This window comes from Eupeodes corollae, chromosome 3 (assembly GCF_945859685.1).
Source record: "Eupeodes corollae chromosome 3, idEupCoro1.1, whole genome shotgun sequence".
NCBI classification, from domain to species: Eukaryota; Metazoa; Arthropoda; class Insecta; order Diptera; family Syrphidae; genus Eupeodes; species Eupeodes corollae.
The window spans coordinates 58,648,138-58,672,200 of record NC_079149.1 but is presented as its reverse complement, the minus strand read 5'-3'; the positions used below and the strand labels follow the sequence as shown (position 1 = coordinate 58,672,200).

At 35.4% G+C, this 24,063-nt stretch overlaps 2 protein-coding genes across 3 annotated transcripts; one reads left to right on the top strand and one right to left on the bottom strand.

Annotated features, from left to right (window-relative positions):
* Nucleotides 1-607: 607 nt before the first annotated feature.
* LOC129951065 (ras-related protein Rab-2A) lies at nt 608-17,218 on the bottom strand. Of its 2 annotated transcripts, XM_056063071.1 has the most exons (6): nt 16,992-17,218; nt 16,829-16,916; nt 5,763-5,922; nt 5,451-5,606; nt 1,327-1,507; nt 608-1,259 (listed from the first exon to the last, which is right to left on the bottom strand). In XM_056063071.1, the coding sequence occupies exons 2-6, from the start codon at nt 16,872-16,874 to the stop codon at nt 1,161-1,163; spliced, it is 642 nt and encodes a 213-aa protein (XP_055919046.1). In that variant the 5' UTR covers nt 16,875-16,916; nt 16,992-17,218; the 3' UTR covers nt 608-1,160. The 2 variants fall into 2 exon arrangements, with proteins under 2 accessions (XP_055919046.1, XP_055919045.1); XM_056063070.1 differs by having other exon boundaries at nt 16,829-17,217.
* Nucleotides 17,219-19,290: 2,072 nt separating this feature from the next.
* LOC129950491 (uncharacterized protein K02A2.6-like) lies at nt 19,291-23,522 on the top strand. The gene is made up of 3 exons (XM_056062428.1): nt 19,291-19,477; nt 20,053-22,194; nt 22,417-23,522. Exons 1-3 carry the CDS (start codon nt 19,291-19,293, stop codon nt 23,520-23,522), a joined length of 3,435 nt encoding a protein of 1,144 aa, XP_055918403.1.
* Nucleotides 23,523-24,063: the final 541 nt, after the last annotated feature.

Here is a 24,063-nt window from a genome sequence, read left to right as displayed (position 1 = left end):
CTAGTTGAAATGAAAAAAACAAAACAATTTATTTTTTGAATAATTGTATTTTATTGGTTTAATTTGTATATGTACGCGTGTGTGTGTTTTACATTTATTTATTTATTTAATTATATAAATACTATACATAATTCATTTATATTATTCTTTAATTTACTGAAAATAATCAATTAATCTTAAATCCTTCTTCCACTCTATCAAATTTAATAATTTTATATTGTATTTTTGTTTATAGTTTTCCTTGTACAATATTATGTAAAAATAAAAATATAAATCAGTGTATATATTATGAAATTTACTTAAAAATATTTTTTATTATAAAAAATAAAAAGTGCCACTTAGAATGAATAAACAAAACAAAAAATTAAAAATAATAAACAGAAATAAAGCACGCAAAGCAATACAAATGTGTGTGGTGTGTGTTGTTTATTTGAGTGATTTATTTAGATTTCTAGATTCTAGACAAGCAGTTTTAAGCAGCTTGGCAAAACCCTACTGAACAAGAACATTATTTCTTTATATAATCTATTGAAAACCTTGGAGGTGGAAAGGAGCAGAAGTAATAAATCGAGGAAAAAACAAACTAAACTAAACGACAATTTCATAATTTTCAATTTGATTTAAAGAGTAATCAAACATTAAATTTTTAAAACAAATATTAGAATTGCACAAGTAACGTAGAAAATTGAATTTTTAAAAATCTCATATTAACCTAATACATAGTACGACACAATAGTTGTAATTATTTAATTATGTTTTTCGTTTGGAATAGGTTTTTTAATGTTCGCATTTCAGTTCTCTTATATGCGTAGTCTTTTATTTTTAAATTTGTTTTAATTTAAAGAGCTTACCAATGCAAATTCAATATTATGTATAAAAAAGAAAATTATTTGTATTTTTGTATTTTTATTATTATACCTTAAATTGGAAGTAATAATTTATATTTTGTAGTTGAAAAGTGTCACACAATTGTATTTTGTATTTTTTTGTTTATTTAATTATGTTTTATTTAAAAGGTTTTTCTTTTTTAAATGTTCACTTTATGTTAAAAGTTTTTGTTTAGTTTGGTTTGATTTTGTATTTTGTTTTTTTTTTTTTCTTATTTGTTTGTTATTGAAAAAAAAACTTAAAAGTTGTAAAAAAAAATGACAGTGTTACTCCTAACAACAACTGCCTCCAGCTGGTCCACCCTGACTTCCGGAGCCAGGCAAAGCTGGATTTGTCGGGGAATGTTGCTGTCCAATTTTGATACCATTTGCCTAAAAGATAATTGTTAAGGAAATTAGTTAAATGATAACAAACAAAAGGATAAATAAATATAAATACCTCGTTATTGATATCAAAGACACCTTCTTGAATTTTTTCATAAATCTCCTTGGCGGTATTAATGAAAGCTTCTTCGACGTTGGCAGCAGTTCTGGCTGAAGTTTCCATAAAAACAAGACCGTGCTCACGAGCAAAAGCTTCTCCTTCCTCTTTTTTCACTTCTCTTCGCGAATCCAAATCACTGTTAAAATAATATATAATTTAAAAAAATAATATTTATTTATGTTTGAGTTTAAAAAATTATAAATATAACTGTATAAACTAATGATAAATTAAGCTAAATAATGTTTTATACTGTAAAATAATGTACCATTCAAATTCTTATATTAGATTCTAAAACACAAGACCAATTTAACTCGAATTTATATACATATGTATGTAAAACAAAGTCGTACCAGTTATGATTTAGCTGACAATTTGTGGTAGGTTGCTTAGAACCAGGAGACGAACATAGGATACTTTTTGTCCCATGTAACGTGACATAAAGTGTCAAAGAAAATACCAGTCACTATAAATCGTTGAATCCCAAACAAAAATGAAGTTGATGATACATTAATGAAGGCAATTGATGCTGCCGTGGTAGAATCGTTAAGACATTCCTCATGTAAGTAGTTTTAGCCATCAGCATCGAAAATCATGATCTAGGACCAATGCACAAAGGTACATAAATGCGCATAGAAGAACTTAAGCGAAAATTAAAAGATCTACGCAATGACTGGAGATATTTTGGAGGAGCAACGATTTTACTGTCTAGCGATTTCTGCCTAACACGAAATAAAAGCTTTCCTCAAATAATCGAATCAATGGAGTTTTGTAAAGAATTTTCAAATGACAACAAACATGAGAGTTCCATTGCTGTAACCTTATCTCATCGAACACGAGCTTATCAACAAAGTATTCCCAACCATCATTAATAATTACAAAAATAGTGAATAGTTAAGTGAGCGAACAATTTAAGAGCCTTAAAATAAACATGTACATAGATGACCTACACTACATAACTCAGAATGAAGTCATTGAAACAATTCATTCATTCTAATTTGTTTACTGTATATATAAAAAATGAAGACGAAGCAACTGACTATCCAATTAATGTTTTAAACCCCTTGAATGTGCCTGGCTAACTACCGTGCAGTCAGTTTAGTGTTAGAAGTTGTCTACGTATTAATCATACTTCGAAACATAAACCAACCATTTTACCAATTTTAAGCAAATGCAAAGACTTTAAGCAAATTCAAAGAGTTCAAGTGAATTCAACGAATTAAAAGAAGACGAATACTTCTAAAAAATGCAAGGATTTGAAAATAGCGCAAAGACTTCAAAAGGAAGCAAAGAATTCAAAAAAATTTAAATGAATGCAAAGACTTTATGTGAATCCAAAGAATTCAAGTGATTTCCAAGTCTGCTTCGGTGAAATTGTTCATTAATTTTTTACTCCCAGTTCACTTGTCCAAGGCAACCAAAGTATTGCTACATAAGACCCTTCCGTCTATACGGTGCAGAAGCAGAGACTATGACCAAAGCTGCTGATAAAATCACCTAAGATTTTTGTCGACAGAAAAGTTCTTCGTGAAATCTACGGTCCCATGTGTATAGACGGCGGAAAGACGTGGAAAAGAAAATGGAAAGACGTTCTGTACAGCGACGTCGACTTTGCCAAAAGTATAAAATGCCAATGACAGAGATGGCTGGGTAACGTAACAACAACGCTCAGTCCCAGTAAGTCTTTGAATCTACGTCGACAAGTCAGAAAAGTAGAGGAAGGCCGCGGATCAGGTTATGCGCACAAGAGGAAAGTAACCTCACCCAACTTGAAGTGTGCAACATCTACATTGCATCACTGGAGTAAGATTTATGCAAGTCATAAAATAATCTGCTTGAATTTTTTATAATATGTCTCAACACCAAAAGACACAAAGAACTTTTAAATTTGACGCATTTTAAAATGTAGCATTTTATTTAATGTCGATCCTAAAAATTACTGTTCAATACATGATAATTACTTTTTGTTTCTTAAGATGTTGTTTTTTCTATTTAGCTTGACGATAAGCTTAGGCTTCTGAGGGGAAAAAGGATGCGCTAAAGTACAGGTAAGGAGCCCTAAACTCCCGCAGTATTAAAACTTCAAATGTAGTGTTTATAGAAATTTTGAAAGAGGACTTCTTGTTCTCACTCATGGTTTATTAGTAGGAAGTATTAAGAGTCCTCTAATTGTTCATAACCCCTAAAAGTAGATACTTTTTAAGGTTAAAATACACAGACCTAAATCGAAATGGGGAAGCTTAGTATAATACTATGCTAAGAGTAAACCAAATTAAAACAACACCATGCATTAGAAGTAGTTTTGACCGTTATCAAAAAAAAAGTTAGACTTTCTTAAGCAAAATAACATGTTTTTTTTGCTTGTTGATTGTTTGGAGATGAACCGTTTTTTAGGTACGACTGTGTTTTTTAAATATCACATATTTAACTAATATCAAAAATATTAACTTTTAATATTTTTTTTACTTTTACAAAACAATAAGTTCACTTTAGGAGGCATTAGGTCGCAGTAAGCTGTGTTCCCTAGAAGAGAAAGCTATAATTTTAGTTCTACGAAGTGAGGGAAAATATTTGAGAGAAATAGTCAGAATAACGAGCATATCTTCCGAATTGATTGCAAAAGCAATTTGACCACTGAAAGCCAAAAAACAGAGGGAAAACCCAAGCAAAATAACCCCCAAGAGAATATTGAAAGATCCTTACAAGTCTTCAAAGGAAATAAAAAACAAACTACAGCTTCCAATAATTTCCAGAATTGTTCGTAGAAGACTTGTTGAAGTTAACTTATTAAGACCGTTAGAAGGCATCCAGAAAACGGTCAAGAGTGGTGGCGTCAGTATCATAATTTGGAATTAATTTTCTTGATATGGCGTTAAACCAATACATTTGATTGAGGGTATAATGGATCAAAATATGAAGGTAAATATCATGAAGGATTCGATGCTGCCTTATGCGGACGAGAATATGCCTCTCAAATGTATTCTATAGCAAGACAACGACCCTAAGCACACGTCCAAATCTGCTCAAAAGTATTTTAAAGGCCAGCAAATCAGCGTATTGGAGTGGCCATCCCAATTGCCTGACTTAAATGCCATAGAACATTTTGGATGAGATTTAAAATGCGCGGTTGGGAAACATTTAACAAAAAATAAAGCCGAACTGTGGAGAATGGTTCAACAGGAGTGGCACAAGATTTCAATTGACAGATGCCGCCAATTATTTGACTCAATGTCCAACAGATGTCACACTGTAGTTAAAGCTAAGGGCTATACTACCACGTATTAAAATAAGTTTAAAATCCAGAATAGCTTTGCATTTGTTTTAATTTTGTTTTAAATCTTTGTATCTATTTTAATGTCCACCAAATTTGTTCTTTTCTTATAATTTTACCATAAATAAAGGGTAATTTTAGTTTGTAAGAAAAAAATAAGAAAATGAAGACAAAACTTGAAAAAAATCTCTTTAAGTCAATAAAAAATTGAATTTTTAAAACATTGTTTGGTGTTTCTGTTTTAATGTCCATATCTGTATAAACCACCCTAAAATCTAACTAAAAAAGTTCAAAAGAAAATAATAATATGAAAATCCTTAAATTCATCTTCTGGCATTATTAGTTGAATCTGTATGTTAATCATATTCTATTGGATAAACTATACTTTACTTTTTAATTTTGATTTCCCAACTTGATGAAAGGATTAAGTATATTTTCTCTCTGAATCGTTGACAAGCTCATTATTTTTTCTTATCACTCTACATATCTAATGGAAAACTAGTGTTATCTGGAAACTTTCCCAATTATAATGTTATCTCTCTTTCCCTTTATTCTAATTTCTTGTGAAATTACTCGTTTGATATGGTCTTTGTTTTGTGAAGTAATACAAAATGCACGTTCAAACAGATAGATGCGCAATAAACTACAACAATAAATATAAATATTTACATCAATAATGCATAATCAAAACTTGAAATTGTTTACAGCGAAAGTGAATTTCATGACTCATTTTGATAAAAAAAAAAAAACAAAGAAAAATTCAATTAAATTATTTCTTTTTCCTATTGACCTCATTTTCTTGTTAACTTACCTCTTGTTGCCAATCAGCATAATAACCATATTTGAATTCGAGTGTTGTCTAGCATCTTCCAACCAAGTTGTCAAATGATTAAATGTCTCGCGTCTTGTGATGTCATAAACAAGCAATGCTCCAGCAGCTCCACGATAATATGAACGTGTGATCGATCTACAATACAAAATAAATTTTATATACACATCAAATATAAGGCAAATCTTTGGCTTTGTCTCGATTTTGATTATCGATGAAACAAACAAATTTTCTTATCAAAATAATTGATCACATTAACAACAAGAAAAATTGAAATAATATTATTTTTCTTACCTAAATGCTTCCTGACCAGCAGTATCCCAAATTTGTAGTTTAATTTGTTTTCCATCGATTGTTATCATTCGTGCTCCGAATTCAACTCCAATGGTAAGATCATGAACAGGCTGGAATCGCTTGTCGGTGAATTGCAATAACAGACATGATTTTCCAACACCTGGCGAATAGAGAAGGTAAGAAGAGTTAATCGATGAAAATTCATGAAACCATATTATTTGTGTTTACATTTGAGAAAACGAACCCCTATGAATACTTGAATGATAAGCACCAACTTAAAGATTCATTTTTTGGAAATATGTATTTAGGTCATTTAATTGGGGACTTAAAAGACTTAATTTGAAAATTTTGACGACAACCAATTAGAACCCTTAACGAATTAAACAAATAGTAAAAGCACAAGAGCATTAGCATGCCATAACAGCAAGTGCTTCAGAAAGCGACCCAGAATAGCAAATTTACTAGAAAAATCTAATTCTTCGATTTTGCTAAGTGCCAAGTTTTTTGAAAAAGTCTTTAAAAGAAATATTTATACATTTTGAAAGGTTTGAGGCTGATTGATCCCGTAAGTAGAAAGTTCAACCCTTCAAATCAATATTGTATTTAAATCGAAGTAACTGACGATAGGTAAGGGCATTAAATACCTAATGCGAATGAGAAAGTGTATTCCTGGTAGTTTTTTTTGCAATAAAAAACAAAGCTCCATTGTTTGCTTTTGTAAAATTTTGTAGGTTTGCTTAATTGTGTCTCCACATTTTAGAGTTTACACTGTGGAACACCCTATAGCCAAACTTCTAATTTTGAAAAATCCCCGATTTAAAAGCATTTACAAATCATTAAAATGTATCATCAAAATTTCGAACCAAGAACCACTTAGAGAAATATTCCTTACGTTAGGCCTTTCAAACACCTTTTAATCTGAATGTTTGAGCTATGAAAACAACCTGTCGTTTCTAGACGTCTAGTCTATTAAATCATTTATGTGACCGCGTCAACTTTTGTAAAAGTGTTGTGAGACTTGTGGTTTTATTAAACCTATTGATAGCTCTTGAAACAATTATATTACATCCATTGGTAGCTTATTAGAATAAATAAATTGGGTGGCGCAACAGTTCGTTGAGAACTAGGGCCGAGTGACTTACAACTCTCAACCATTCCTGTGTGCAGGTACTGTTGTCAGGAATGGAGGGGACCTACAGTTTTTCTTAAAGTTGAATCCGAACGGCAAATTTGAAAAAGCACTTTTCATAACAAGAATTACTCTCGGAGAATTTGTCAATTCCTCGCAAGAAGCAGTACCCGCGAAAAAGACTTTAGATGGCATAGGCAGGCATCGAACCCAAGACCTCTGGCATGACTGTCCAGTACACTATCCATTAGGCCACGGGTACCACAGCTTATTAGAATCCAATCTGTTTTATGGAAGGGATTCTTTTTCAATTTCAAAACTTACTTTCATAAAATTTGAAATATGTACTTTGTTTGAAAATATCACAATATTTTTCAAATGTTCATAGGTACTAAGATTTTTTAATATCTACACCTCTAATTTGTCTAAGCCAACTAATTAGAAACAAAAGGCAAATTAACAAGAAAAAGTAACAACAAATATTTTCAGTTGGGTTTTTTATGTTGACTGTTTAATATTTGATCGGATACCCTCGCTGCTTCAACGCTGCTGCACTTCGTCTTTGCATGGACTCGAAAAGGTGTTGATATCTTTTCAGGCTTCCTTCACACTTGCGACTAAAGCATCTGAAGTTGTTACGTTTCTTAAGCTTACGGCATTTTGACGTCATTGTATACGTACTCGATAGGACTTAATCCGGGACCAGACAATGGCCAGTCATAGCATTTTTCGGCCAATGGTAGTATTGTGGTCTCAAGTATTTCAACCTATTTTTCTTTATTCAGGATTCCATCAATATGATCAATGGACCTACGCCGCAGTTCCAATAAAAACACCCCGCAGATTGATCCGGAACTTTTCAGAGCCCTTTTTTCACTCTTTTTAAATTGGTCTCAAGTTTCGCAGTCTATCAACTCTAGAGTTAATGTCAAACTTAAAGTTGAAGTCATTTTGAGGATTGGTTTTCTTCACTTTCGCAGCTTTCAACTCAGTACTTATGTTTTGAAAATTGATCTTGTTTTTGTTTTTTTTTTTTAATATTAAGAAATCATTATTTTGCATAATTCAAATATTACTGTTTTTACTTCTTGCCAAACATAATGTGATTGGATTTTTTATGTTCGTTTAATGCTTAGTGCCCATAATTGTGTACAAGTTGGAATAAGCAATGTTCTTTAATTTCAGCACATAATAAGATTAAACAAGAAATAAACGTGGGTGAAAATTGCAAGAGTTTTTAAAAGATGCTCACCCAACCACGTTAGGATTATACATTTCTCTTTAATATTCTTTTATTCTGATTTTATTTACCACTGTATTTTATTATTTAGGGGCGGACCTCCAATAAAAGAACTTCTCAAATGAAGTGAACCAATTGTAGAATTTCTCGAAATATGAATACAGTCAACTTATGTGGGGATAGCGGTTAAACTTCGAGACAACAGAAAACCACAAATGTGCATTTATGATGTATGTCCATTCTATGATATTAAATCGACTCGATCGTGTATAGCTAGCTTATTACAAACCTGTATCATAAAAGACAATACATTTTCAGTTAATATTGATTGAATTAAGAAACTGTATAAAGGGTGTCCCAAAATTAACGCAAGATTTGCATGCACATGCGCACTCTTTTGTTGAAATTTTCCATGACCATTCTGCATAAATGTGGCTGAATTTCGTTGATGCAGCGTTGAATCTCCTCCTTTAATGCACGGGTGGTTATGGGCTTGTTGACATAGACTTGTGATTTCAAATAACCCTATAAAAAGAAGTCTAATGGTGTTAAATCACACGATCTAGGAGGCCAATTTTGATCACCGAAACGAGAGAGTACACGACCTGGAAATGTCTCATGCAGTAATTGAATTGTTTAACGGGCTGTATGATATGTGGCACCGTCTTGTTGAAACCACATATTGGACACATCAATATCATCCAATTTTGGCAGAAAGAACTGTGTAATCATGTCGCGATATCGAGCACCAGTAACAGTCACTGCTTGACCAGCATCATTTTCAAAAAACTATGGCCCAATTATGCCAGCCCAAAATGCACACCATACAGTCACGCGTTGTGGATGGATTTGTTTTTCGACAATCACATGTGGGTTCTCCGAACCCCAAATGCTGCAATTTTGGCGATTGACAAAGCCATCAAGATGAAAATGTGCTTCATCGCTTAGGATGATTTTGCTCGAAAAATCAGGGTCCATATGTTGATGGTCAATAATCCATTCAACGAACTCTCTTCTCTGTCCATGGTCGTTAGGCTTCAATTGTTGTGTTAATTGAATTTTGTAAGCATGAAGACAGAGATCTTTGGTGAGTATACGCTGTAGAGAGGTTCTTGAAATTGAGGATCCTGGATTGTCAGCAACACTCTCACGCACTGCTTCTACATTCACATTTGAACGGCTTGTTTTTGGACGACCAGTGTGTTTGGCGTCTCCAACGGATCCAGTCTCCATGAATTTTTCAATTAATCTCTTCACAGTTGACGAAGTTAAAACACTATTACGACCATATTTTGTATGAAATTTTCGAACTGCAGCCGCCAAGCTTTCACTATTTTTGAAATATTCTTTAATAATGAAGACACGTTGTTCTATCGTGTAACGCTCCATTTTTAATAACCCTATACTGTTAGCTGTCAAATTGCTTTTTTTTCAGGGTTGCCAACACTTCACTGCACAAATGGCGGCAAATTCAAATCCTGCGTTAATTTTGGGACACCCTTTAGTTACATTGTTATCCTTTTGTTTCAATAAAAAATATTAAGGTTTTACCAATAAAAGAAGACAACATATTTATTTAGCAACTCTTGAAACTACATTACATTCTTATCACTATTTTGTGATCCGAAAAGGATTTTTTGAATTTGCTCGCCTTATAATTTGTTTTTAAAATGTCAGGGTTTTGAAAGAAACCTTTTTCAAAATACAAACAAATAATCAGAACGGTGATTTTAAAATTAGAAAAAAAAATAGTTTTTGACAAAAAATTATTGATTTTGCAAAGTACGAATCTTTATCTGGTAAACACAATTTTCGGAAATTTGTATTCATTATGAGATGGCTATAAATCCTTCAGTCATTGATCGAAAATTTATTGAAAATAAGCTATTCCATAAACTTATAAACAAGAGGCCTAATAAAAGGTTTTCCCATAAGAACTTGAAAAGTGGCCCATTCGGAGAACGTACGTCGCGAGAACTAGATTATGGGCTTCAATTCTTGAGTCAGATTAATCTTGCATGGGAGTAACCAAAGATACTTAGCCAATATACGCCGCGCCGCCCGTATCAATCTGAACACGTTTTCACAAATTAAATTCAAATTGTTAATTCAAAGACAAACAATTATATGTTCCTGTCTCTGTATCTTAATAACCTGATTTGATAGATTAGTCTTAAAATCGCATTGGAACTAAGACTATGAAAAAAGTTACAAAAGTAAAGTTTGTTTGAAGGGTACCAGCCACGAACCGAAGCCTGTAAAGACGATCAGGGGAACATCGTAGTAGAACCGCAGTCGATGCTGAGAATATGGAAAGATCACTTCTCCAAATAATATAACGGCGATAACGAACCGAATTCCGCTGTAAGGGAGATAGAACCACTCAACCTCGGCGACGCAGATCAACAATTCCGCCTACCCGATCTTGACGAAGTGAAGATAGCTATATCTAAACGTAAGTCAAACAAAGCTGCTGGAGCTGACGACATCGCTGCCGAACTATTCAAAGCAGCAGGCGATGACTTGGTACGGAGCATCCACCAACTCATCTGCAAAATATTGTCGGAAGAAAGCATGCCCGATGAGTGGAATCTCAGCATAGTGTGCCCGATACATAAGAAAGGAGACCCTCTAAACTGCGCCAACTACAGAGGCATCAGTCTCCTTAACATTGCGTATAAGATCTTCTCTGCCGTATTATGTGAACGTCTGAAGCCATTCGTCAACAACCTGATTGGTCCTTATCAGTGTGGTTTCAGGCCAGGAAAGTCCACTATCGATCAAATATTCACACTACGTCAGATCTTGGAAAAAACCCAGGAGCTTCAAATCGATACCCACCATCTCTTTATCGATTTTAAAGCCGCGTATGACAGCATCTATAGGGAAGAGCTCTACCGAGCAATGTCTAGTTTTGGCATCCCTGGCAAACTTATCCGTTTGTGTAGAATGTCGATGGAGAATGCACGCTGCTCTATCAAGGTCGGAAAAGATCTCACCGATGCATTTGATGTCAAAAAAGGTTTTAGACAAGGCGATGCACTGTCATGCGACTTCTTCAACATCGTTCTAGAAAGAATTGTGCAAAACTCAACCGTCAACACTAGAGGCACAATCTTCCAAAGGTCCATCCAATTACTCGGATACGCAGATGATATTGACATAATTGGAAGATCAAAGCGTGATGTCAGTGGAGCGTTTTTGAGCATTGCAAGACTCATCATCCCGGTTCTCATTTATAGCGCTGAGGCCTGGACCCTGTCAAAGAAAGATGAGAGCATCTTAGGATGCTTCGAGAGAAAAATTCTTCGGGTGATTTTTAGTCCCCTACGCATAGATGGAGAATGGAGGAGAAGATATAACGACGAACTGTACGGGCTGTACAGCGACACTGACCTAGTTAGCAAAATTAAAGTCCAACGGCTCAGATGGGTGTGTCATGTAGAGCGGATGGACATCAACACTCCAGCCCGGAAGGTCTTCGAACACAATCCCGAGGGACGGCGCAGTAGAGGAAGACCGCGACTCAGGTGGCGCACCCAGGTGGGAGAGAACCTCAACCAACTTGGCGTGCGAAACTGGGGACCGAGCTGGCTGGAGACGCTTGTTGGTTGAGGCCCAGGTCCACCGCGGACTGTAGCGCCACCTTAAGTAAGTAAGTAAGTAAAGTTTGCTTGCCAGTTACCTCATTGTAAACACACAATTTGAAAATGTTCATTAAATTTTTTATTTTGTTTTCAATAATATTTTTGAGTAAAAAAAATATACAGTACTTTCACTTAGGAACCTTGGGTCATATGCAAAAAGATGAGTTCAAGCTCCCTAATAACTTTTCTGAGAACTTTCTTAGAATGGTATGCGAAAAAAATACAGAGCTGTGAGTTTAAACTCAAAGTATTGAGAACTACCTCTTGACGAAAGCTTTATGTGAAAAAGTTCTAGTTTTGATATGCAAAAAAATGAGCAAACGTTCGATTACATGAGATCGATCTCACAAATTGTTGAGGATGGGTTATCTCTTACTCAGTTGATAAACAACTATCAAAATGCACGAGTTTCCGAATAATTTCGATACAAATAGTGTTTATAAAAATAGAAGATGTCCAATTGGTGAAGGTTTTCGAAAATTGTATAGATTTAGTGAAACTTTAAATGATTTGAAGCAGATTTAGTGAAACCTGCTTCAAACCATTTAAAGCTGCAGGACCAGATGGAATAATACCAGCAGAATTACAAAAAGCCTCTGCTATAATTGCACCAGTCCTTGAGGCAATTTTTACCAGCTGTCTTTACCTGGTCCATGTTCCCTCGGCATGAAGAGAAGTTAAAGTTGTCTTTATACCTAAAGCAGGTAAATGCTCCCAAGTTAATCCTAAAGATTTACGACCTATAAGTCTATCATCATTCCTTCTTAAGACCCTGGAAAGATTGATCGATATCCATTTAAGGGCACGTATCGATACAAGACTTCTGTCTTCGTCTCAACATGCCTACTGTAAGGGTAAATCGGTGGAAACAGCGTTACACACTTTAGTACGCACCATCGAATATTCCCTCCATCATAAAGAGTTCACTATGGTTGCTTTCCTTGACATCGAAGGTGCCTTTAACAACGTGGACACATCTGCAATCACTTCTGCACTGACATCTCTAAATGTAGAGAGTTCGCTTCGGGAGTTAATTCATTTAATGCTTACTAGCAGAATAATTAATTCAAAACTGGGCAACTCTTCTAGCAGACGATTCGTTAGTAGAGGGACACCGCAAGGTGGTGTTCTATCCCCTCTCCTCTGGAACCTAGTGGTGAATGAAATCCTAACTAGTCTGGATGCGGAGGGTTTCAGAGTGATAGCCTATGCGGACGACGTTGCTATAGCAGTTTCAGGAAAGCATCTTAATATCCTAAAAGAACTCTTACAAAATGCCTTGGACAGACTAATACTCTGGGCTGATCGGTGTGGACTGGGTGTTAACCCACACAAAACCGATCTGGTCTTATTTTCGAGGAGATACAAAATTCCATTTGTCAACCCTCCTTACATTAAAGGAATCCAATTAAAATTCTCAGACGAGGCCAAATACCTAGCTTGTCTTAGACAAAAAACTAAATTGGAAACGCAACGTACAGGAAAGAGTCAAAAAAGCTACTGTAGCTCTCTTTTCTTGCAAAAAAGCTATTGGTAATAAATGGGGTTTACAACCTAGAATCACGCATTGGCTATACACATCGGTAATCAGACCGATTTTAACGTACGGTGTGGCAGTATGGTGGACTGCTTTAGAGAAAGGTATAAACAGGGATAAGTTGAATAAAGTTCAACGTTCAGCCTGCCTATGTATAAGCGGATCGCTTCGCACGACCCCGTCTGCGGCACTGGACACCTTGCTCTACCTTACACCTCTTGACATATTTAGTAAACTAATAGCTGCAAGCTCTGCTATTCCCCTCAATGCTTCGTCGCAGTGGACTAACAACAACATTGGCCACTCCGTAATTCTAAGGTACTTAGAATCAATTCCAAAGCACACAGACTACACCATCCCCCAACTACAATTCGATAGGAATTTCCAGATTTCTATACCTACCAGATCTTTTTGGGAGGATAGAACATTCTTAGAGGATGAGTCAATCCACTTTTACACAGATGGCTCAAAGACCAAGGAAGGGGTTGGTGGTGGTGTGTACTCTGAACGACTGAAATTAAGTCTCTCATTCCGCCTTCCCAATCATTGTAGCGTGTTCCATGCGGAACTTTTGGCTATTAAGGAAGTCTTGTCTTGGCTCAAAGAAAACGTGATATCAACATCTGATATCCGTATTTTCTCCGACAGCCAGGCCGCTATCAAATCTCTGGACTCAGTCTCTACAAACTCTATAACAGTCCATAACTGTCGATCATCTCTAATGGAAATGGCGCAACAGTTTAATATTCACCTTTGCTGGGTGCCGGGCCATAGAGACATTCCAGGTAACTGTAAGGCAGATGAACTCGCCAGGAACGGTACAGTACAACCCATCCTACCACCTTTGGCAAGTACTGGCATACCAATCGCTACTTGTAAACTGCTACTAATGCAAGACGCTGTGAGGAGGGCAGGCACCAGGTGGACCAACATCACCACGTGTCAAGCCACAAAAAACATCTGGCCAACACTGGATTTAAAACGTTTAAGGTGCTTGCTCTCTCTAAGCAGATCGCATATAAGCTCGATAATAGGTGTCATAACCGGACACTGTCTAATAGGAAAGCACGCCATGAGACTAGGCGTATTCTCAAATGACTTTTGCAGAAGCTGTATGGACGAGGAAGAGGAAGAAACGGTTCTTCATCTTCTCTGCACATGCCCTGCTCTAGCTCGAAAACGCAAGAATTACCTAGGAGAATTCTTCTTTAACGATCTAAACGATCTAAATCATATCGGGATAATCAGCCTCTCACGTTTCGTAAGAGACTCTAACTGGTTCCATTGAGCTTAGGAGGAAGCCTCAAGATTCATGTGGTATCACAATGGGCCATTAAACTGGCCTAAGTGTGTCCGTTCCATCTTGGACAGCCACTATAACCTAACCTAACCTAACCTAGTGAAACCTGTGTGTAATTATTCACAGATAAGCTTTTGGGCCCAATCCTGGAATCACGCGGTGGTGCTTTGACTCATCAAGAAAAAAATTGTATTTTCTGCGTTATGTAGGAGATCCTGGATTTCAAAGCAGTGTTGGTGAAGGCATTGGTGTCAATAAACCAACGATATCTAGGGTTGCACAGCAAGTCGCAACAAAAATTGCAAGCAGTGCAATTGATTGACACACTTCTGAAGAAATAGAAGAAGCTCATAGGAGCAGTAATTATGAGTTTCCTTACGCCATTGGTGTTCTGATTGTACACATGTTCGTATAAGGAAACCACTCTATCACCATGAGGAGTACGTCAACCGGAAAGGCAACCCGGATGAACAATTTACAAGCAATTCTTTTTCCCAGTTCTTAAGAATTATTTTCATATTTCCAGTTTTTTTTTTTTGATACTTTTTTGGTAATTTTTGTTTTCACTAATGTCCTCGCAAAATTTGTTTTTAAATGCTTCTATGACTTCTCCAGTAAAACTTTATTTAATTTCAGTTACTAGAAATTTACTGAGATGGTCAGCATTATTGTTTATAATTAGACTTTCATTTCCCTTTTAGAAGACATTTTTCCTTCTTGGCTCGACTGACCGCACAGAAACTACTGTTTTAACTAGTGCAAGTGAATACAAAGAGTTTTGAAACCGTTCTCATTTTACTGAGTCAGATCAGAACTGTAGAGAGCGAACTCGTTTTTTTGCATATGAAATTAAGTCCGAGTTCGAGTCTGCTCGATCGATCTCATATGCGAGTTCAAGCTCGTCAGCTCTGACTCTGAGAAATGTCTCATCTTTTAGCATATGACCCCTTATCTAAAAAACAAAAAAAAAAAAAGATTTTTTGCTAAGTACCGTTTTGAAAATAACAGATTTTGTGTATTTGTAGTTTTTAAAATTACCATCTTTTTTATGAAAAATTCAAAAACCTCACGTTTGAGTAAACTTTCGTCATCATTTAACGCCAGGCAAATAAGCAAACAGAATGTCGGAAAAATAATCTTAATGTTATAGATAGTTAAAAGCTTTCGTTTTCTTTACTAATCCAAAATTTGCTTTTTAAAAACTTTTAAAAACAAACAAATGCTTGGCTTAAGCAGAAAAAAAAGTAAGGTTTTTTAGAGGTGGAAATAATAAGGGTGTTTAAATTAGCAAAAACTTCTCAAAAAGATTTTTATATCCAGGCTGGCATTTACTTGATGTAAAACAAAATCTGAGAACAACGATTAAGAGTAATACAATTAATCATCTGTTAAACTTATTTGAACCACGTTATACCCTAATTATAATTCAGTATAAAGCTAATCTTTTCCGCCTTCCTCACCATGATAAGGAAGCAAAAAAAAACGAATCTCCATACATACTCGTACAGGGGAGTCAGATAATATAAGTTGCACCCTTAATTGCCACCCGATTCAACGGCCATGTTATCAACTTCGTCTGCCCACACACTCGAGGAAGAAAAAAAGAACTGAAGTGAAAGTCAAGCAAATAAATAAAAAAAAACAACAACAAGAAAAAAGAAATCACAGACAATACCCCAAGCCATACCAAACCATGCATGACCAAGTGTATATTTTTCTCAAGATCGTTTTGCAACCATAATGAAAATAAAAATAAAGTCAAAAAAATAACTAAAAATGTGCTGAAATCTGTGAATTTGTGTTGTGGTTGTGATTTGCAAGTGTGACAGCTGTTTAGCAGTTGTTAGTCATATCGAGTGAATTTTCTGTCTTGCAAAAAACGGCAGGCGCAAAGGGCACTTTCCGTGTAACGAGAACGACGTTGAATATGGGGGTGGAGTAGTTATAGGGAAGTCAAGGTACGACAAGGAAAGGCAAGGCCAGGAAACGCAAAGCATCCCTACAAGTAAAGGAAAAAATCGATTTTTTCGCCCGTCTATCTGACGAGGTAGAAACTTTATGACGATGACGACAACGACAATCACATCGACGACGACGACGAACAAGATTACTTTATGACTTCGACGTCGCCGTTTTGTTTTTCGTTATTTGTTGGATACTCTGCTGCTGCCTGGCTCTGCCTGCCCTTCTAATCTCTCACTCGTCCAACTTACCAGTATCTCCAATGATGATGTATTTGAACAAATATGCGTAGGACATTTTGATTTGAGTTTCTTTTGTTTTTTTTTTAGAAGTTTTCACCTAAGTCGAATGATATCACAATGAAAATTATGAAATTTTCCAGAGAGCAAATTACACAAATTAATTACGCCGTACAAAATTTAAATTGATAGTTGAGATTTTTATATTTTATTATTTTTCCACAATGACGATGGTAAACAGCAGTTTTTAGTACTTCTTTTTCTAATCAAGCAGAAGTTGTATTAGAATCAGACAGAAGAACAGCAACGAAGAATATATTTTTCCCTTCTGTTTTATTTTATTTTTTCTTTGATCTTGTGTAGGGAGTTTGGGATCTTTTTTCTCACTTTTTTTCTTTTGTCATCGAAATGGCTTCAGAAATTATAGCAAATCAGCTGTCAAAAGTGAGGGAAATTATAAAACTTCAGGGGGAAATTTTGTTTGACAAACTGCAGTCTAGATGTGAGAAGAAGAAACTATTTACTTAAAGCTGATTACAGAGTCAGAAACATTGAGTTGATAAAATTTACTCGTGGTTTTAATCGCAATTTAAAGGCAGGGAAACATGTTCTTCTATTATTTTATAATTTTTAAAGAATCATTAAAATAAACAGAAGTAAAAATGATTTATTTTGACATCCCTGGCTTTTCATTTCAATGATGCAATACCTGACATTTCTGGGGATTTCATTGATTTTTTAAAAAACCTTTTTAATAGGGTTTTACATGGGTAATTTCAGATTTCTGTCAAAAATGTATTTTGTTTTCGTGGGACTTAGAGCACTATTGGAACAGTTTTTATTTTTTGTCATTGTATTAGTGTAACATCATGTACGTGTTTCGAGTGCGGTAGAGCTCTCAATTTCGCAGGTAAGCATTTTAAAAAATTGTATTAGTATTTGTGCAAAGAAGGGTACATTGCCGACAAATCTAGACCCGCAGATTTGATATATCAAATAAATACATTTATTTTAACCGATTGAATGCAAAAAAAGAAGATATTTGTGTTTTTGACGTATCTGGATCAAGAATAAATTAAATTATTTTACGTTTAATTTAAACGTATATGAACTTAGAAGTCTGCAGATAACGGTGCAAAATAGTAAAATCATACTGGGTGAATAGAGAAATCAGATAAAAAATGCCAACAGCTTCAAAAAAGCAGATTATCGGTGTTGCTACAATATTTAAAGTTTCACTTTCTGAAGCTATTATATCTTGACATATGACAATTTAAAACTACTCCATTATCTAAAATGAAATGATACACTGTTCAACACGTCATTGAAATGCTTAAAATTTTGCTGTCTATTGGTCTGGTCTATTGGATGATCCTTAATATGCATTTAAATAAATCGAATTTTCAGACAAAAACTATTTATATTTTTAACTATGCTTAAAATCCTCCCCATGTCGCAGTTAAGTCTGATTTTTGGGAGGGCTTATGTTACGATAAATAGATTACTATTGCTACTTTTACGATGAATAAATTGCGTTACCGAGCTATGAAGAATGATTTTTATGGCTGAAATATAAAGATATTGATGTTGATGACAACGAAACAATCACGAGAAAAGTTTCTTGGCCGTGTTGTTCCTTGAAGAGGGGAATATAATTTTAGTTTCGAAAGTGTTTTGTTTCAAAACTGAGCACTATAGACTTATATGAGAGTCCGCGCACATGCAGAAACTATTCTGTGGCCCATTCGAGCAACTTTTTAGTTTAAGTTTTAAACACAAACTAGACGATCGCCTCGAACCAATTCCTTAGTTTGCGTCACAAGGAATCATAGATAACTGCGCTTACATTCAACTAAATCGTTGAATGATTTTCTGTGAATAAATGTTTCCCTTGGATTGGTCTATTTCGCTGATTAATTTCGGAGTTGCTTATGTGCGTGTCACATATTGACGGACAACCCTGTTCAGAGCTAGGACCGATCAGGTTGCCGAACGGGCCCATAGGTCGTTTTGACAACTATGTGCCATTTGTCGTTTGTCCTGTGCATTCATCATTATTCATTATTCATAACCACTCAGCCATGGAAGCAATAGTTTAATTAACTTCATTTTCTTTTACCAAATATTATTATTATTATTAATAAATTTCTTTATATCAAATACCTAAACTCTTTTTAATATATTAAATAAAAGAAAGAAAAGAAAAATATACAACAATTGGCGAACGAGTCTGTGGAGTAAAACCCAGAACAAATTACATGAGCACATATATACAAATTTCAACGAGGGAAGAAACATTTTGAGGTTAAGTTACAGCGTGCAAATTGGTTGGTAAATTGAGGTACGTACATACTTATTACACAAATTACATTACTTTTTTTCAAATATTACAAACGAACTGCACTACGCCAAGACTTAAACTAAAAATAAAATAAATTGAAATTCATATATACTCGAGAAAAGTCATCAGCGTCATGTCAACTGCTAACATCGATGACACCTTGAAGAAATTAGTCGAAGCTCTTCTTCAGATCCCTACAAAAATAACCCCTGCGACTCCAGCTCAACCATCTCAAGGCATAAATTTGCAATCATTCGACGAAAATAATGAAACTTTCGATTCGTATTTACAAAGAGTCGAAAATTATTTGGACCTCAGAGGTTGGTCATGCAAAGATGTAGAAGGTGACAAAATTTGCGTCAAAATATTGCTTAATTGTCTTAGCCCAAAACTATATCACACCCTTACATGTTTGACCGCCCCTGATAATCCAAAAACCAAAAAATTTCAAGATTTAATAGCTTTGTTACGTTCGCATTTATGCCCTATACCGAGCGAAATTTCTGAACAGCATAAATTTTCAAACAGAGTTCAGCACGAGGGGGAGTCTATCGCAAATTTTCAAGCCGACTTAAAGAAGATGTCTACACATTGCAACTTTGTATGCAGCAGTTGTAAAAATTCAACTAATTCAACTCATCTTAGATCGCAATTCGTTAGGGGAATGATATTCGTGAACGACTCTTACAACAAGATGCTAGCAAAACTTTCGAAGATGCAGTTAAACTTGCACTGTCGATAGAATCTTCGAAGATCGAAAGTAAGGAAATTCGTAATCAACCCCAAGTAAACCAAATCAAAAATAATTTCAAAACAAAGAGAAACAATTTTATAAAAAAAAGTATAAACAATACGAACAAAAGTAATTCATATTCGAAATTCAGCAAAATAAAAGGCAAATGTTTCAAATGTGGCCAAACTAGTCACAAAGCTAATACATGCCCACACAAAAATCTTAAATGCCACAAATGCAAGAAGAGTGGACACGTTCAAGAAGTTTGCTTTGGTGACAAAATAGCTGAAAATCGTGCTATCGGAATTTCTACATACGATTACGATAACGATGAAACCGATTCCGATGCTCTTGAGGACATCAACACTATACAAATAGTACAAGTGAACAACATACATAATGAAAAATTCATGATAAATGTTAACATCGAAGATGCACAATGCTTAATGGAAGTGGATACGGGTGCGGCGGTCTCAACAATGTCATTACAATGTCAAGAAAAATTACTTCCGGATATTAGACTAAAGCCGACTTCATTACAATTACGAACGTATACGGGTGAAATAATACATCCTGTCGGTAAAGCTAAAGTGAATGTCTCGCATAAGAGCACAGTAGTACAATGTGATTTATACGTCATTAATGCAAAAGTAGATGCGATACTTGGCCGAGAATGGTTTCGAAAATTAGAATTGAATATACTAGACTTGAAATCACTTGTAAGTGAAATGAACGAAAGTCAATGCAAGAACGAGATTGACAAAATCTTAAATGACTACAATGACATTTTCGTAGAAACTACAGGCAAAATTCCAAATTACAAATGTAAACTAGAACTCCAAGAAAACATGACCCCAAAATTTATAAGACATCGTCCCGTTCCATACGCGTTAAAAGATAGAATCGAAAATGAATTATCACGGTTAGAAAACAATGGGACAATTGAAAAGGTAGAGTTTTCGCAGTGGGGTACACCCATCGTCCCAGTAGTAAAGAAGAACGGCGATATTCGTTTATGTGCCGATTATAAAATCACAATCAACAAGGCTATCAAAGATGACAGCTACCCGATACCGACAGTCGATGATATCTTTGCAAAAATGAGCGGTGGAAAATACTTTATGACACTGGATCTACACCAAGCCTATTTACATATGGAAGTGGATGAAAACACTTCAATACTACAAGCAATAAGTACACATAAAGGCACTTACAAGGTAAAGCGACTGATGTTTGGTGTGAAAGCAGCCCCGAAAATTTGGCAGAGATTTATGGATTCAATTCTTCAAGACATCGATGGAGTATCATGCTTTTTTGACGACATTAAACTACAAGGAAGTACCTATGAAGAGCTGCTAGTACGTTTCAAACAAGTTCTTCAAAGATTACGTTCACACGGGCTACACCTGAACAAAACTAAATGCCAATTTCTACTTGACCACATTACATATTTGGGTCATTACATTGATAAACTGGGCATTAAACCAATGAACGACAAAATCCAAAGTATTCAAAATTGCGCTCGACCTACAAACGTTTCGGAAGCTCGAACATTTTTAGGTTTAGTAAATTACTACCAAAAGTTTTTACCGAAATTAGCGTGTCGTTTACAGCCCATTTACAACCTATTGAAAAAAGATGTAAAATTTTACTGGTCAACTGAATGTGAAGAAATTTTTAAACAAATTAAAAACGAAATTACTAGTACGAAAGTGTTGATTCCGTTTGATAACAAGCTACCCTTGTTCCTAGCTACGGATGCATCTCCAAATGGACTTGGAGCAGTAATTTCCCACATCGACGAACATCAGAATGAACGACCAATAGCTTTCGCATCGAGAACTTTAACAAATTCAGAAAAGAATTACTCACAAATCGACAAAGAAGCCACTGCAATTATCTGGGGATTAAAGAAATTTTTCCAATATTGTTATGGCCGTAAGATAATATTGATCACAGATAACAAACCCTTAACCAGAATATTTCATCCAAATAAGGATTTACCATCCATGTCAGCAGTAAGATTGCTACACTATGCAAATTTTTTATCAGGATTTGATTACGAGATTCGATATCGAAACACCAAAGATCACAGTAACGCGGACTTTCTATCCAGATTTCCGACTGAGGAACCAAAAGATGAGTTGTCCAAAGATGAAACTACAATTTTCCAGCTTAACCAGATTGAGACAATGCCAGTAACTCAAAAAGAAATCCAGAGAGAAATTCTAAAAGACAGTGAATGTAAGCAATACTACAACGCACTACAAAGAGGTGGACAGTTGCCGAATGGAGAACCTGAAGGCAAGTTTTCTTTAGAAAACCATTGCATATTTAATGGAGTCAGAGTTATGATACCAAAATTTCTTCAAAAAAGAATTCTCGACGAGCTCCATACGGGTCACTGTGGCATAGTGCGTATGAAGGCTTTAGCTCGAAGTTATGTCTGGTGGAGAGGAATCGATAAGGACATTGAAGCCATATAAAGAAGTTGCCGTAATTGCTGCAAGAACAAAAACAATCCAGTTAAAGAAACACCACATCATTGGGAGTATCCTACTACACCCTGGCAGAGAGTCCATATTGACTATGCTGGACCCTTTATGAACTGCTATATACTCATCGTTGTAGACGCTCACACAAAATGGGTGGAAGCCATCCCTACGCAAACAATAAGCTCTTCAAGAACAATAAAGATTCTTCGCGAGATCTTTGCAAGATTTGGTTTACCGCTCACATTAGTTTCTGACAATGGTACAAATTTTTCATCCCGTGAATTTCAAGATTTCACCAAGTCCAATGGCATTCGTCACATATTTTGCGCTCCATATCATCCGTCTTCAAACGGACAAGCAGAACGTTATGTTTCAACCGTAAAGGAAGGGTTAAGAGCAATGTCAAATGAAGATGGTGATTTGAATCTCAAATTATGCAGATTTCTGATGCAGTACAGAAAAATACCTAACGCAACAACAGGGGTTTCACCAGCTGAACTGATGTTCAAAAGAACAATTCGAACCAGAATCGACCTAGTTAAAACTGATGTCACATCCAGAGTCAGCGACAAACAAAGCGATTTTAGCTATAAAGAACCTAGAGAATTTGCGGACGGTGAATCGATTCAAGCTCGATTTTACAACAACAAATGCTGCAAGTGGAAATTCGGAAGGATAATTCGGAAAATAGGAAGTAGAATGTACGAGATACTAATTGACGATGAGAAGCACACACGCCATGTCGACCAACTTCGAAGAACCGATTGCAGAACAACAAATGATAAAAATAACTATAACTCAAATCCCTTAATCGAGATATCAAATAAAAATACCACGACTAACGAGAACGATACAAGACATGACAATAACGTACAACAAACGAACACCTCCGAATCAGTACCAAATCAACCAGCTGTTATTCACGCATCACCAGAATCGTCACTAACACCAGCATCTACCATACCAACACCAGCACCTACCACATCATCACCAGCCATTACGTATACACCACCGGAAGTGTCAACATCACCAAAACCTAAATCAAGCAGCCAACCAATCGCTCATCAACCCTCTGCACCAGCAAGCCCAAGGCGGTCTAAGAGAACGAGAAGAGCACCAAACCGTCTCGACTTATAAGGAGGGAAAAGTTGTCACATATTGACGGACAACCCTGTTCAGAGCTAGGACCGATCAGGTTGCCGAACGGGCCCATAGGTCGTTTTGACAACTATGTGCCATTTGTCGTTTGTCCTGTGCATTCATCATTATTCATTATTCATAACCACTCAGCCATGGAAGCAATAGTTTAATTAACTTCATTTTCTTTTACCAAATATTATTATTATTATTAATAAATTTCTTTATATCAAATACCTAAACTCTTTTTAATATATTAAATAAAAGAAAGAAAAGAAAAATATACAACAGTGCGCGATGTTAGGGCAACTAACGATCGAACTATTTAATTTCGAAAAAGTTGCATGTGAGCACCTAGCCTTAAAGAACAAGATCTATTTTAAAATCTAGAAGATGGAATTCGTTAACTAATAGAGAAAATACAACGGCAAATGTGCAAATTTGTCATTGAAAATTTCTACTGTTAAAGACATAACATCTTCTTCTCTAAAATGAAACAAAAATCTGCTGATTTTTCTCTAAAAATACTAATTTTTTCAAT